Raw genomic sequence first — 16,111 nt, 5'->3', positions numbered from 1 at the left:
TGAGAGCTTCCCATCTTGACTGGCTGTAAACCAGTCAATACCAGCGATTGATTCCGCCCACTTTCCTGATGCACTGTGGTTCTTTTATGTTTGGTTTTTGATGGTATGTCTACAGGGAGTGGCTGGGCTTGTACATCAATGGAGAGACTCAGTGAGAGAACCATAAAGCTAAAGAGCAGCCATCTATGATATGGATTCAATTTTGATCTGTTAGAATGGTTAAATGTTTCACTCTGGTTCAGTGATCTTTGACTTCTTACCATGAGACCTTACTGTTTCCCTCAGAGACTACATAATCACCCTTTCGAAAAAAGGACTCTTGAGGGGTGGGAAATGGAGACACATAAAACTGTTAGGGTATCTGTGACTATAAAACCTGTTCAGGACCATAAATGACTTCTGTGTATACTTCTAAAATACCAACTTTTAAAATCAAATAACAAGTATAAAATATTTTGTAAATTTCACTTTGGTATTTTTTTTCCTAAATCTAAACTTTTGTGTGTGTGTGTGTGGCTACAGGATGAAGCTGCTGCTTGCATGACTGCAACCATTGATACTGCAGGGGAAGCAGACACTGTAAGTAATTGACCCCCTTGTGTGGAACCTGGGACTCTCTCTGCTGATTCTGGGCTTCCTCTAATTGATCAATCATTCAACTCTAGAGAGGATCTGTGATCGGTATGATTATTCATAGAACCCTCTAGAAATCCTGAAAGCTTTCAAATAAATCTCAGTTTCATAATACTTCAGGCAAGGATGGGCTGTGTTTCTAACTGGTAATGAGCGCTGAGACTCCTCAGCAGCATCACGTTTCATGACTCAGTCTGACTTGCTTATTTTCTATTAGGTGCTAGTTCTGCATCAGCTACCCAATAAGTTAAAACAAGGAAGGAACAAGTTAGGTAATGATGACAAAGTCAGAAAAGCATTGCAGGAGAATGCTTTCTAAATGTGCTGTGCTATGGACGGGGCGACCATGGGCTAAAAGAAAAGGAGGAAAGTGTTTTGAGTGTTCACAGATCACAGGGATAGCTAAGGTGCACCTGCTGTTGACTTTGACTGAAGGTCACACAATAAGGGAAAAAAATGAAGGGTTAGTCAGTGGCTTGCTTGAAGCCGTCTTTTCCCCCTGAAACAAGTGAGTATTAGGAGTTTTCTTGTCCAGAATGAAGCAAGGTAGGAGATAAATTAGGTAATAAAAGTCAGCTGTGTCAGAATAAATGACTCTTCCATTTCCAAAGTGACATTTCCAGTGTCCTCTCCTCTTTAGGGGCCTCTTGGGATGAAAGGAGAGTAAGGACTGTTTGTCAAGATTAGTATAGGGGAGAGCAAGGGAACTTGTGCATGTTAGAGAGAATTCTAAGAGCAAGAGAATAAGCTCCATAGTTCATTTCACCGGTTTCAGCCAATAGCATAGAAGAAGAAGAAGAAGAAGAAGAAGAAGAAGCCACAGTAGTAAAAGAACACGGTATTGCTGATGGAAAAACAGCTCTGGGGAGTGAAGTAGTACCTAAGGAACTCCAGCTTCTTGCTTCTCTTACAAATGTGTATAGGGGGTGGGCAGATTTATTAGAATGATTTATAGGCTGTGGTCCAACTAATCTAATAACAGTTGCCTATATACGTTAAGGTTCAAGCATCCAGTAGTTGGTTAGTTCACAAGGCTGGATGTCTCAGCTGGTCTTCAGTATATCCCAGAATCCTGAGGAAGTAGACTCTAGTGTCAAGGAAGGAATGGCCTTGCTAGCGAGGACAAGAGCCAGCAGGCAAAGACAGCAAGCTTCCTTCTTCCATGTCCTTTATATACACTTCCAGCAGAGGGCGGGACCCATTTCATTTTAGAGGTGGGTCTTCCCACTTTAAATGATCCAGTTAAGCCCCACCCCCCGACTGGAAAGAGAGGCCCATTGGACTTGCAAACTTTATATGCCCCAATACAGGGGAATGCCAGGGCCAAAAGAATGGGAATGGGTGGGTAGGGAAGTGGGGGGGGGTTGTGGGACTTTTGGGATAGCATTGGAAATGTAATTGAGGAAAATACGTAAAAAAAAAAAAAAAGCCCCATCCCCCGAAAAAATCCTTCACAGGTGTGCCCAGTGATTTTTAGGTTTTAGTTAATTCCAGACGTAGTCAAATTGGCAAGCAAGAGTAGCTGTCACAACATCATTATGTCTCTTTTTCAGCAAGTGCAAAGCAGCCCAGATACCAGCAGGTCTTCTGATGCTTTCAGCACTCAGCATGCCCTACGCCAAGCTCAGATGTCCAAGGAGCTGATTGAGTTGAATAAAGCACTTGCACTGAAGGAAGCCCTAGCTAAGAAGATGACTCAGAATGACAACCAACTCCAGCCCATTCAGTTCCAGTACCAGGTAAAGTGTTTTCTGTTTTCTAGGTCAGCAGTTGGTCATGTGTCCCATCATTGGCTGATGGGAAGCAGACATGCACAGCACTTTTGGTAATGAAAACATAAGTGTTCCCCATTGTCTGTTTCCAGTGTTGCTCTAAAGAAGTACATGCTGACCTTAAGTTTTCTCCCTCTGGCGACTCGGGATTTTTTTTTCTGTCCCCAGGTAGTAGCATTTCTTCTCACAATGCTAGGCTTGTTATATTTTCTTAGCTACTGTCACTTCCCTCCAGTTTCTTTCTTCAGAGCCCTTAATCAGAGCCTGGATCTCTGGAGTTCAGTCTGCTTCCCTTGCCACCTCTCTCCTGTTTCCTAAACCCTTGTCCTTGTATTCTACTCTCTAGATTTCCTTCCCCTTCCAGTGACTGCTTTTATTTGCTTACTAGTTCCTAAGGTCTTTTTGATGCTCTGAATTGTTCTTGCTATAGAAAGCTTTTTATGACTGCAGTGTTTGTATCAAAGGCTAGGAATTACAGCTTATCAAAGCTTTATTCTTCCTGCTTTGCCTCGTTTCTCCACATTTTCTTTCTTTTGTATGTTTCATCCTCTCTTTTGCTTAAGACACTTTCTTCAGATCTCTGGTGATGTTTGGCTCTCTGTACAAATGTAAGAGATGGGGGAACTAAACGCCACTAGGAAGTTTCCCAGGCACAGATTCTCCTGGGTTCCTTATTTACCCTACAGAACTCCCCTCTTCTCTGCCTGGAGCTGTGTGGGCAGCGTGGTGGAAAGCTGCGGTCTCTCTGCTCACACAGGATGTTATTTCATACATGACGGCAGCATAACCCCTCGTGTCTTCGTTAGCTGGATCTGGGTTGGCCATCCAGCCTGAAAGTACCATCACTACAGAAAGGCAGCTTTTACTCTTCCTGGCCTTCCAAGATACAAGCTAGCTTGTTGCTGGTTGGCGTTCATCCAGTAGGAACCATAGTTTAACTTTTTCCACTCTGGAAGGCAGTCACTGTTTCTCTTTTCCCAGAGGCTGTTGATATGTCTTCACTACTGACTGCTTACTCTTCATGCTTGTTAAAGTACACAACTTTTTGTGTCATTCTAGTAGGATTACAGGTTAACTATGTAGGTCAGTTACCTCTGTTTTCAAGGCATACAGTGCAGCCTTTCCAGGCCAATGTGTTTGGACTTTTCCAGGATCAATAAAAGATTACTACGAAGTCTCTCTTCTTGTCTTTGTTTGTTTGTTTTTATTTATTCACTTTACATCCAACTCACTGCCCCTCTCCCAGTCCCTTCTCTGAGTAGCTGGGGGCCCCTGGGTATCCTCCCACTCTGACACTTCAAGTCTCCATGAGGCTAGGCCCATCCTCTCCCACTGCTTTGTCTGCCTTGTCTAGTCTCTCTTCTTATACTACCCAGAAACGGGAAACAAGTTCCTCCAGAGTTTTTCCTACTCTATAAGGAAGTATAAATAATGAGGTGTACCTGTTGATACAATAATAATAGCTAGTCTTTTCCCCCTAAGAACCAAGAAAATAGACGTTTAATGAAAAGTAATACCTTTGAATCACGTGGAAATCATCACCTCTCTAAGAAATATTGTCCGTTTTCCAGTTTTTTAAAAAATACTTGCATATGTGTGAATCGCTACGCTCTTGCAGAGGTCGGAAGAGCACTTCATGGACTGGTTCTTTCTCTCTTCACATGGCTTTCATACATAGCAAGTGCTATCATCTAGTGAACCAGCTTAAGTCCAGTCCAAGGTTTTCATTTCTAAGCAGTATTTCTCTACTATGTTGTGTGTGTGTGTGTGTGTGTGTGTGTGTGTGTGTGTGTAAAGTTAAATATGTAATGTATACATATGTAAATAGGGAAATATCTGGAAGATAAAAAGCTATGCTTCCTTCTGAAAAGACGAGGCTAGATGTTGGCAGGGCTGAGGCAATCAATGTGTTTTATCTTCTATACGGGTTACTTGGATTTTTTTTTTATAGGAAGAGAGTCATAATTAAATATAAATGCATACGCATGTACTTTTTATTTTCTTTTATTACCAACCAGTTTAAATATGCAGGGTAATTATGAAGCAATGCTATTGACTTATATTGGTTATGCTTGGCCTGATGTTTAGAAAACAGCTCTAGCAAGTTTAGAAATCTTCTCAATACAGCACCCACCTGCCTTTGCTGCTTTCTGCCAATCCTGTCCTGACCCTGAACCTTCGTGTAACTCAGGTGCTCAGCCACTCATTTTGTCAATTTTCTTTGGTTTTGGTTATGAGGATGAGCTAGAATCTGGCCAATGGGGTATTTTTTACACCTTAGAAAATATCTAAATTTCAGTTTCTAAAGTCATCACCTAAATTCATGTAGAACTGTGGTTGCTATTGAATTGGTAAGTTAGAAAGTTTTAAAATAAGAGTACTGAAGACTGAAGATACAGCTCAGTTGGTAGCATGCTTACTTAGCATGAATGAAACCCCAGGGTTGATCCCTGGCACCAGATAAACCAACTGGGTTTGGGAGTTTGAAATCCTAGCACTTTGAGGCCGAGACCAGAAGAGTAGAAGTTCAAGGTCAGCCTCAGCTACATAGGGAATTAATTCAAGGTCAGAAGAGACCTTGCCTCAAACAAAACAAAAAAACAAACAAGTTTATATAGCTCTTTAAGATTATAAAATGTCCTTACCATTTAATCCTGTTTTATCTTCTTAGCACCTATATGAAGTAATATTAGTGTAGAAAATATTGGTTTTTCACTTGTTTTTGAGATGGCTCTTGCTATATTGTCCAGTCTTGCCTCCAATTTCTGGGCTCACATGATTCGCCTGCCTCCTCCTCCTGAGTAGCTAGGACTGGAAGCATGCACCAGTATACCTGGCTCATATTATTTATAGAGGTAGAGAAACTTGAGAGAACCCAAGATGATTTCTAAATCTAATAATTCACTAGAAAGACTCAAAAGACTCAGCAAATACTCATACCCATAGTTAAGATTTATTATGGAAAGGGAACAAAGTAAAATCAGGAAGGAGAAAAAAGCCCATACGCCAACATGAGCTTCCAAAAATCCTCTCCCAGTGGAGTCACACAGAAGTTTTTTATTCTTCCATTTATGTAATTATATTTGAAATATTCTTTACCAGTACTGAAACCCCCTGACCCTAGGAATCCAGGGGTCAGTCATATAGACTTTCTTTGTCTAGTGCATACCATAATTGTATACCCCCTGAAAGAACCCAGCCATTCTGGGATAAATTGCAGTATTTACATAGTTTAATCATAAGTGAGCCACTGTTATCAGACAAGGAATGGCTCTACCAAAATCAGAATTTCCAGGCACAAGCAAAGAGCCAATCTTGCAAGGAGCCCTTTTTTATTGATAGTGGTCTTAGAACTACTATATTAATTCTTTCAGCATAGAAACTAGGGATAAAAGGAGTTTTCTCTGATATGCTTTGTATTATAGTAAATATTCAGATCCAGGCCTTTGAACTTCAAGTCCAAATATATATTGCTATCACACAACTTTATTCTCCATCAAGTCAAAAAGAAATCTTTTTAGTATACAATTGATATGATAAAATTTAATTCATAAAGCCAGATGTGGAGTCCCTGTAACCTTAGCCCTTAGGAAGCTAAAGCCTGAGCATAGCAAAGAGCCCAGCCTGTATAGTAAGACTCTGTTTGTTTAAAAAAAAAAGGAAGAGAACAAAGGAAGGAAAGGGGGGAAGGAAAAATAAATTAATAAAAGTAATTCAAGGTCATATACAACTTTAATCCAAACACTCAGGAGACAAAAGCAGGCTTAGCTTTCTGAGTTTGATGTCAGTTTGCAAGTTTCAGCCCAGCCAGAACTATATAATGAGACCATGTATCAATATAATAATAATAATAATAAATTATTTATGGTTCCTAGAGACAGAATGTTGCTGCAATTATCTTCCTGTTCTATATAATCTTTTCTTTTTCTCTGGCCTGTAATGTTTCTAGGATAATATTAAAAATCTAGAATCGGAAGTCCTCAGTCTACAGAGGGAAAAAGAAGAATTGGTTCTTGAACTTCAAACAGCAAAGAAGGATGCCAACCAAGCCAAGTAAGAATAAAGTCAATAAACACTAACTAGCCCCCTGCCATATGGAAGATGATTTTGAGAGACTAGAGAAATAGAACACCCATTCACTGCCCATAAACAATTTTAACATAGTAGATAAGGGAAAGAAACATAGATACAAGAAAAATTAAATAATTGAGACTTTACCTTTTTAAAACTTCTGTTTAATTATGGGGGGGGGGCAGTATGTGCACATGAGTGCAGGTGCCCGTGGAGACCCAAATGGTACAGGGTCCCCTGACAATGGAGTTACAAGTGGTTGTGACCTCAGGTCATCTGCAAGAACAGCATGTACTCTCCAGTCCTGTGCCATCTCTTCAGCCCCAGTAAACTAGCATCTCAGGAGGTCAAGAAAACAGTGCTATAATATGGCAAACAACTAGTGCTCAAATCACTCTTAGCAGTCACTAAGAATTATGTTAAGAGTAAGTGAAATTTAGAGTTCACAGACGGGCTGTGATCAAGGAAGGATTTATAAAAAGTTAAATGAAAGCTGACATTTGCAAAATAATGTCTAGACCTCCTAGACAATTTCTGTGCCCTGGCTTGTGAATATTATTAATGTTCAAGCTAATAATTAAAAATCAATGTAACCATCCCTTGATTAGGGCTGTATCCCTTGACTATAACAAAGACAATCAGAAGCCCCCTCCTTTAGACTTCTACCTTAGAAGGAGCCTAGCTTGCTCTTAGGATTATTTTTATTTTCTACTGACTCTAGCCCTTATGTTCTTCAGAGTGATGTTAAATGTTCTGTCTTCAACTTGCATCATCAGAATTATTCCTTACAACTAATGCAAAATGACTTCTTTTGGGCACTGAGTGATGAGACAAAGTATATTTGAAGCAGCTTATTGTTGTACATATTCAAAAATGTTTGTTGCTTTACTCTGATATGAAGCTCTCATTAGTGAGATAAGTTTGATTGGGTGGGTTAGAATCATTATTTTAAAGGTGGCTGTATATCAAGGTTACATATTTTAGAATAAACCATTTCATTCCTATCACACTTGTGTTTAGGTTGAGTGAGCGCCGTCGTAAACGTCTTCAGGAGCTGGAGGGTCAAATAGCTGATTTGAAAAAGAAACTACAAGAACAGTCCAAACTTCTGAAGCTGAAGGAATCCACAGAGCATACTGTCTCCAAGCTGAACCAGGAGATACGGGTAATAAACCCTCATCCTTGTTTTTACCACCTTAGAACTGCAAGCATAGGTGTTCCATTTAGAATCATGCTGAAGTGATTTCAGTCAAGAAGGTGGGAAGCGGGGCAATCATTTCAGGTGTAAAATTAGCCTCAAGTGTGGTATTCGAGGACATTGTGCTAGTCACTGTGTAGAATCTAAATTATTAAACTTGGCTTTGACCTTCCATCTCTTTTTTTTTTTTTTTTGTATATAGAATTTTTATGTTAGACCAAAAGATTAAAATATGTTACTATTTTGCAGCCATGTTCTGATCATCTTCCATGATCACGTGACACAATTCTGTAAAGTAGCAGCAAGATTTCAGGCGTTTAGAGGACACTTTCCGTTATTGAGTGTTCAGCTTGGAACATCAGCAAGATGAATACAGCTTTTTGGCACTGAAATCATTAGAATATTAATAGCTGATAGTTGAATTTGTCCATCATCTTAGAAAATATTTCCTTGGATCCACCTTTAATCCCAGCACTCAGGATACAGAGGCATGTGGATTTTTGTGAATTCAAGGTCAACCTGATCTACATAGCATTCTCTGTTTGTTTGTTTGTCTGTTTGCATCCTAAGTGCTGCCCCCTCCACAGAACCCATCCCTCCTCCCTGCCCCCCCATAGAGTCCCTACCCTCATCTTCCCTCTCCTTCTCCCCTGAGAGTGTGCCCCATACCCTCAACCCCCCCGCGCCCCCCCCCACACACACAGTTCTCAGATAGGTTAGGTACATCCTCTTTCCCTGGGGCCAAACAAGGCAGCCCTGTTGGGGAACTGAAGGCCAGTGGGAGTTGCATTGTGAAACACTGTCTCAAAAAAATTCTTTCTTTTTTAAGAGTCTGGAGAGATGACTCAGGGAATCCAAATTCCATTCCCAACACTCACATCAAGTGGTTCGCAACCTATCACTCCAGCTCCAGGGATCGAACACCTCACTAAGAGCATACACAGGCATGCGAGTGCACGCACAATCAAATATAAAATAAGTCTTTAAAAGGAAACAAAATACTTCCTTGAGATTCAGCTTAACTAAAGTAAATGTGGGACAGAACTCAGCTTTTTGGAATATTTCTCTTACTTTTCGAGTCTTCATTTGTACAGTCTATACTTAGCAAACCCCGTGTAAGTTTAGCAAGAGATAACCAACCTAATCATCGGCACTTGTTGGTGAGCTCAGCTTAGCTTCGACTTTTCCCTTTTTACTGTCCATCTGTACATCAGCCCAGAATAAAGTCACATGATTAATACACTGGTTTTGCTTGGTTTGGCTTAGTTTTGATTTGTTATTACAGATGATGAAAAACCAGCGAGTCCAGTTAATGCGTCAAATGAAAGAGGATGCTGAGAAGTTTAGGCAATGGAAGCAGCAAAAAGACAAAGAAGTAATCCAGCTAAAAGAACGGGTAAGTTAATTAAAGCTCCTCGGAGGCCCAGGGAATGAGCCTTCTCCGAGCTCCAGAAGTGTGACAGTCGGGAACTGAACAGCTTTCTATTGAGTGTCTACCATGGAAGAGGTACTGTTGATTAGGTCCTATGGACATTTTTCCGAGTAGTCAATGAGCTCTGTCCTTGAATAATGCCCGGTCTATGTAAGAAGAAGGCACAGTGTAAGCATGGCTTTCTTCAGTATATGGAATAAATAATTTAAGAATACTACAAAAAGAGGTGTTTGCTGCCAAGCCTGATGACTTGAGTGATTTTCCAGAGCCACATAAAGATGGAAGTATAGAATTGTCTCTACAGATTGGATTGTCCCTCTCGCCTTCACATATGTGCCATGGTACATATTTCCACACAATAGTAAGTAAGATAAAATAGTTTTAAAAAGAACAACACACAAGAAAATTATTCACTTCAGGAAAAACAAAAAGCAGTGAAGGGAAACCAGGAGCAGGAAGTGTGAGAGATAAAGCAGAAGGCAGAAGATGTGCACTGAAGCACATTGGTCACATTCAGTGTTGCTGTGGGACCATTTCTATGCAGGGACACTTCCTGCTGTCCAGTGATAGTGTGCTAACAGCAGAAAGATCTTACGAGCAATTCAGCCAGTTACAGATGCTTCTAACCCTAAATAATGAGAGACTGGTCAGGGGGAAAGTTGTAAAGAAACCACTGTCACCAGGGAATCCGTACTCCTGATGGTTGCTCATGGCGATATGGAGCTCAAGGAATCAGGGGAAAAAAAAAAAAAACAAAACCCTTGCTTTAGCAAAATCTTTTTTTAAAATACTATTTATTTAATTGGGCAGAGGGAAGAGGGCACCGACAGCCTGAGAAGTCAGGTTTCTCCTGGTATTATGTGGATTTCAGGAACTCAGGTCATCAGATTTGGTGGCAAGCACCTTTTCCTACTGAGCCATCTTGCCGAGCCAGCGAGGTTTGTAGCATAGCATTTTTCAGAAGGATTTTCTAAGTGTCTATATGTGTGTTTTTGTTGTTGTTTTGGGGTTTTTGGTGGGGAGGAATTGTTTTTGTTTTTGTTTTTTATTTTAGGCTTAACAATGAGCAGTTCAAAACCAAGCAAAACTATTTATATGTATTGTACTTGGGCAAAATATGAGAAGAAAGAGTGTGGTATATATAACACTTATGAAGACAAGTGAGCTATTTAGTGAAACACGTGCACTACACATAGAAACCACATGCATTATCACCCCATATTCACTGGAATTAAAATGTTTGTGGTAATATGTTAAAATCAGGATCCTCAAACATAACTAGTGGGATGTAAAATGGTCCAGCCACTACTTTTTTAACATTTATTTATCTGGTGTATGTGAAGATCAGAGGACAAGTTGCAGTCATATGCATGTGAGTCCCAGGAATCAAGCCCAGATATTTGAGCTTAGCAACAGGTGCCACGGTCCTCTGAGCCATCCTGCTGGTCTAACTAGTCCCTTTGAAAAATTGACCATCTGTTAAACAGAGTTATCATAAAATTCAGTGTGTTCTCTCTCTCTCTCTCTCTCTCTCTCTCTCTCACACACACACACACACACACACACACCCCTAGTTTAATCCTCAACACATACATACACAAAATCTTCACACACATCATACAAAAACCCATTTCACAAAACCCAACATTGTTTGATGATGATAAAAACAAACTTCAAAGATGATTTCCTGAATCTGACAAAGTCATGTATGAAAAACCTACTGCCAACATTAGGTTCTACTTAATGATAGAAAACAAAAACATCCCTTTGATCTACTCTCGTCCTTCTATTAACCATTCTCCCATTGGTTCTAGCCTGGAAAGTTGGTTGCAGACAACATGTTCAAATACATAGAAAATGCTAGAGGATGTACTAAAATATTTCTACTAAGGTATCAGTTGAGCAAAGTTGCAGGATACATAGTCAATATAAGAAAGTAAGTTGTAGGGATGGAGAGATGACTCAGTGGCTGAGCAAGTGCCTACTGCTCTTGAAGAGGACCCAGGTTCAGTTTCCAGCACTTACAGAACAACTCACAACTGCCTGTAACTCCAGTTCCAAGAAACCCAATGCCGCCTTCTCTCCTTCTCAGGGTCACGCATGTACGTGGTACACCCAAATTCACACAAGTGAACATATATGCACAATAAACAAACATTTAACACAGAAAAATTGCATTTCTGTATACATAAAAATAAGAAAAGCATCCAATTTGGAATAGCATCAATATGAATACTTAGGAGTAACTAGCAAAAGAATGTTTCAATTTTCACTCTGAAGACTACAAAACATTGAATTAAAAAACCCAATAAAAGAAAAGATATATCATATTCATGGGCAGAAAGATCTGATATTCTAAATATAGACTATCCCTGAGATGTTTGCAGATTCAACACAACTGTAGTCCAAATTTCAGTGATAAGATGCTTGCCTCACATGGGGCAGTCAGCAGCGTTAGGGAAAAACAAAACCCATCCGACTTTTTCACAGAAATTCACAAGCTAAAATCCTAAAATTCAAATGGAGTTGAAGAGTGATCAGAAAGAAATATGACTGTTAGTGCATAAACACAGACACATATCCGTGGCTTAGGATTGGTAATCAGTTGAGTGTCAGCATCGGGGATCGGACTTGGAGCCTTGCCCGTATTAAGTTCTACTGCTGAACTACATCCTCACCCCTGGTCTTACCTTTTTTTTTTTTAATTTAATTTTTAAGAAATTAGAAACTAAACTTTTAAAAAAATGAAATTTATTAATTACATTTATTCTTTAGAAATTTCATACACAACTACAGTGCATTTCCATCTTATTTACTCCTACCCACATTTCTTTACCTAATTCCTCCCTGATCCCCCTTCCTAGCCTGTTTTCTTTGTAATATATTTTCTTCTTCTTTTTTTTTTCCAACTCCAATCTCACTCAGTTGTACGGAATGGCCTGTCACTTGCCTTATCCCAACCCCTGGGTAGTTGTGGAATTACAGAAGTGTGACACCAGACCTGGTGACCCAGTTGATTTTCAGCAATGGTGCCAAGGCAATTCAAAGCAGCGGCTCTGCCACTGAGCTACATCACAAGGTTGCCAAGGCAATTCAATGAAGAAATTTCAATGAAGTCTTTTCAATGGGGAGGTGCTCAATACCCAACCAGCCTGAGCTGTTCTATAAGCCATAGGTCCCAGTGAGAGACTGTGTCTCAAAAGCAAAATAGATTGCTCCATATACATATGTATGCTCACACATCCTCACACAAATTCATTTGCATATACACAATATACACAAAGAACAATCTTTCCATCATATAATGCCAAGTCAAGCAGATAATCATGTACTAAAGTTGGGATGTGCCTTATAACATACATAAAATGAAATCAAGCCATATAAAAGTCTCTTTGTAACCCAGTGAGGTAGCTCAAGTGTCTCGCACTGTTAAGAGTTTGTTGGCTGGGGACCACAGAGTAGAACTCAAACAAGTTCCCCTCTGACCCCCATATATTAGACAAACATAAAAAGCCTTTGCACTATAAACAATATCAGCTTGAACATAGTACACAAAATGCTGTAAACAATACCAGCTTGAACATAGTACACAAAATGGTAGAAAGTATTCATAAGTCATAAAAATGGCAAGGAACTTGTAACCACTATATATATATAGTTATAGAATGAACAAAGCAGTAGAGTTCACACGAAAGGTAGTCATTGTCATTTGCCACCAGGAAAATGCAAATGGAAACCACAGTGACATACCATTTCACAACCACGAAGATAATTATTGTGGAAAGAAAAGACAAGGTTTGACAAGAATACAGAATTAGAAACATCATGTGTTTGCTGGTAGGATGGCAAAATGGTATAGCTGCTGTGACAAGGTTGGCAGTTAGGATAAAGAATGTAGAGGTACTGTATGACCCCGTGACTCCACTCCTTGTTCTGTCTACTGAGAAAGTCTAAAGGCATGCCCATGTAAAACCTGTATGTGTTAGGTTCGTAGGACATAGTGATATTTGCCAAAAATATGGGGACGAACTTGAGTATCAGTGAGTATGAAATGAAAATATGCATAGAGTAGAATGTTATGACCTTGAAAAGAAGTTTAGTACTGGCATATACTGCCATAATGGACAAACCTTGAAAATACTGTGCTAAGTGAAAAAAGCCATTAACAAATAATGATATGTTAATATAGGAAATGCCCAGAATTGGCATATTTATAGGCAGAAAATAGTAGGTCCAGTGACAGGGTTGTGGTGTCATAGGTAAAAAACATGAGATTTCTTTCTATGGAAATGAAAATGTGGCAACACTTGGATTATGGTGTTGATTTTTATATCAACTCTATGAATATGCCAAAAGCCGTGAATCATGCATCAGGTGATTAAATGATATCATGCATTAATTATCTCAGTAAAAGTGCTAAACAAAAGAAGAGGGCTTGTCTGTAAAGTACTACGTTAATACTTTACAATCATGGGTGTGCTGAATTGCCAAGAAACTCCATTTTTGTTATAACTAAATATAAATACAGAGAATCCCTTTATTTCACACAGAATGAAAGCACAAAGACTGAAAAGGGTGAGGCTGCTCAGTAAGGGGTACTGGGAGTGCTGATGATACTGAAGTTGTCAAAAGTAAGGACAAGAAAAAGAAGGATCACACTGGGTTAAATAGGCAAGAGTTTTCAGGCCAGCAGTGGGAAGTAATTCCAAGTAAAATGTAAGGACAACTAGAAGCACTACCATCGCTTCCAAGAAGCTTCGTGGTGGGGAGAGTGTTGCTTTGCCTGTGTCTCAACTAGTTCAGTCTCCTAGCTGTTTAATTCCCTTGGCCTCATACTAACGCATAACCTGTTAAAATAGGATTAACCACAATCCTTCAGTTATATTTGTACTCTGTTATAATGACATGTTGTTTATATTTGCTTGCAGTTTCTGTCTGTGGGAGTACTAACCAGGTCATCTTCACATCTACATCCCAGAACCTAGGGCTGTACCTATTATATAAATATCACATTCGTTTTATAAAATGAATAGCTGTCTTCTTTTCCCTGCTTCTCAGAATTAAATCTAAGACTTCATGCTTGGTGGCAAGCATTCTGCCACTAAGCTACAGTCCCCACTGGTGAAATTAATAGCTCTCTTTTAAATCAAAGCTTTTAATTTGTTGTGGATGCAGGATCATTTGAAGACTTCATTCCGTTTTTTAAACAGTTACATGTTATCATTTTCAGTATCAAATAATTTCAAAAGGTGAACTTAAAACCAGTGTACCTCATGCCCACATTTGCTTGCTACCAAGAATCGGCATGTTCAACTCTTTTTGTTATAGAAATTTTTTTCATGCAATAATCACCAACTCCATGCCCCCCCTCTCCCCCCCCTCTTTAGGAAACAAACAGGCCAGCAAAACAAGCCAGAATAATTTCTTTAAGTGCAAGAAATATGTACACAGAAACACACATACACACAAACTTAAAAACACAAAATTTGAAACTATCATATATATATAAGGGAAAAAACAGTAAGAAAATAATATGAGACAAAAAGTCTCCAAAAATACCCTTGAGTTCAACTGTGTTGGCTATCTCCTAAGAGTTCTTGTATGTACACTAGCAAATATATGACTAGAATGGCTGACCATGTCATCCAGATTGGGTAAACAACAAGTTGAACCAGAAATCTTAGTGGATTAGGAAGATAGGGAAAGGGCCAAGCAATCAGTGCGTGGTTGTTTGAAGCGGGTGAGATGCCCCAGTGTTTCATCTCTGAGCAGAGAGGATATATACAGAGTATGCTAGACTTGTTCAGAAACGAAAAGCTCCTTTCACTGGAGCTGTCCTAATTTTAGGTGTCTGGCTGTGTTGTCCTTTTTCCCAACTGCTGGGTTTTATGACCAATCGACTCATACAGTTGGAGATAAGAGTACTGATCTATTCATCAGATGACCTGAGTTCTAGCTCCGTCAATAACAACCTATGTGGATCAGGCAGTTCATGGGATGATCTTTGGTTCCTTTCAGATCTCACTTTCTATGGTAATATTTATAATTGACTTAAGTCTGAGAATTTGGCCACAGAACAATAAGCTGAGGAAGACAAGGATCTTTATGTATATGCAAACCTAGTTTCTAGAACTTTCAGTTCCTAACTCTGATAAAAGACGATAAAGGCAACTCATAGAATTGTACTAAGCCTTAAACATAAAGGACATCTGGGAAGGCTTCTTGGTTTAAGGATTTATTTTAGTTACCTGAACATCAGGTAAGATCTGATTTTTTTTTCTTTTTTTTGTTATCAGGATCGTAAAAGGCAATATGAGCTGCTCAAACTTGAAAGAAACTTTCAGAAACAGTCTAATGTGCTCAGACGTAAAACTGAGGAGGTAGGTAAGAAAAGCCAGTCTGCTGAGTCACAAGCACTGTCATCTTCATACTTAAACATGCTCGCAAAGTGTCTTAGGAAACGGGACATTAATAGTGGCTAGCAAAATTCATGAATCGTTTCCCCTGGTTGGTTTTGCTAGTGGATTTTGCTAGTGGATTCTTGGTTTCTGGTTTCTTTGGTTTTTTTCTGAAACCAGAACTTATGTAGTCCAGGCTGTCACTGAACTCATTATATAGCTAAGGCCGGCCTTAAACACCTAGTCCTGGACTCTACCTCCTAAGTGCTGGGATTATGAGCGTGCACTACCATGCAAGCTGAGTAAGTCCAAAATCTTGATCTCTTTTTATCTAGTATGGCCTGTGAACAAATAAAACCTGGGCTGAAAACTGTATCATTCAAATGTGAATTTTTCTTTCTAATATGGCTTTTTTTCTGACAAAAACAAAACAGACTACTGACAATACATGACATTCCCAGACAGCTTTAGCCTGTGGGATTTCCTTTCAATATACCTGTCCTCTTGCGCATTCTGAAGCAGTAGCTATTCATCAATTATCATGTCCATGGTAACTTAAAGCCTGGTTCCTTTAGGAATTGAAACCTAGAATTTGTTTGCTGAGATG

General features: G+C 39.4%; 1 protein-coding gene across 1 annotated transcript in view; it reads left to right on the top strand.

Annotated features, from left to right (window-relative positions):
• The window catches only part of Kif4a (kinesin family member 4A), a 102,729-nt gene that overhangs the window by 64,962 nt on the left and 21,656 nt on the right, over positions 1 to 16,111 (top strand). The window contains exons 13-18 of the mRNA XM_021152906.3: positions 523 to 579; positions 2,187 to 2,372; positions 6,355 to 6,458; positions 7,497 to 7,641; positions 8,960 to 9,070; positions 15,403 to 15,486. Of these exons, the coding sequence (XP_021008565.1) occupies positions 523 to 579; positions 2,187 to 2,372; positions 6,355 to 6,458; positions 7,497 to 7,641; positions 8,960 to 9,070; positions 15,403 to 15,486 (687 nt within the window). The remainder of the gene's footprint in view (positions 1 to 522; positions 580 to 2,186; positions 2,373 to 6,354; positions 6,459 to 7,496; positions 7,642 to 8,959; positions 9,071 to 15,402; positions 15,487 to 16,111) is intronic.

The sequence above is a fragment of the Mus caroli genome, unplaced genomic scaffold, assembly GCF_978045245.1.
Source record: "Mus caroli unplaced genomic scaffold, Mus_caroli_1 scaffold_5, whole genome shotgun sequence".
Lineage (NCBI taxonomy): Eukaryota > Metazoa > Chordata > Mammalia > Rodentia > Muridae > Mus > Mus caroli.
The sequence above is the reverse complement of the archived record's forward strand: the minus strand, read 5'-3'. Positions and strand labels throughout refer to the sequence as shown.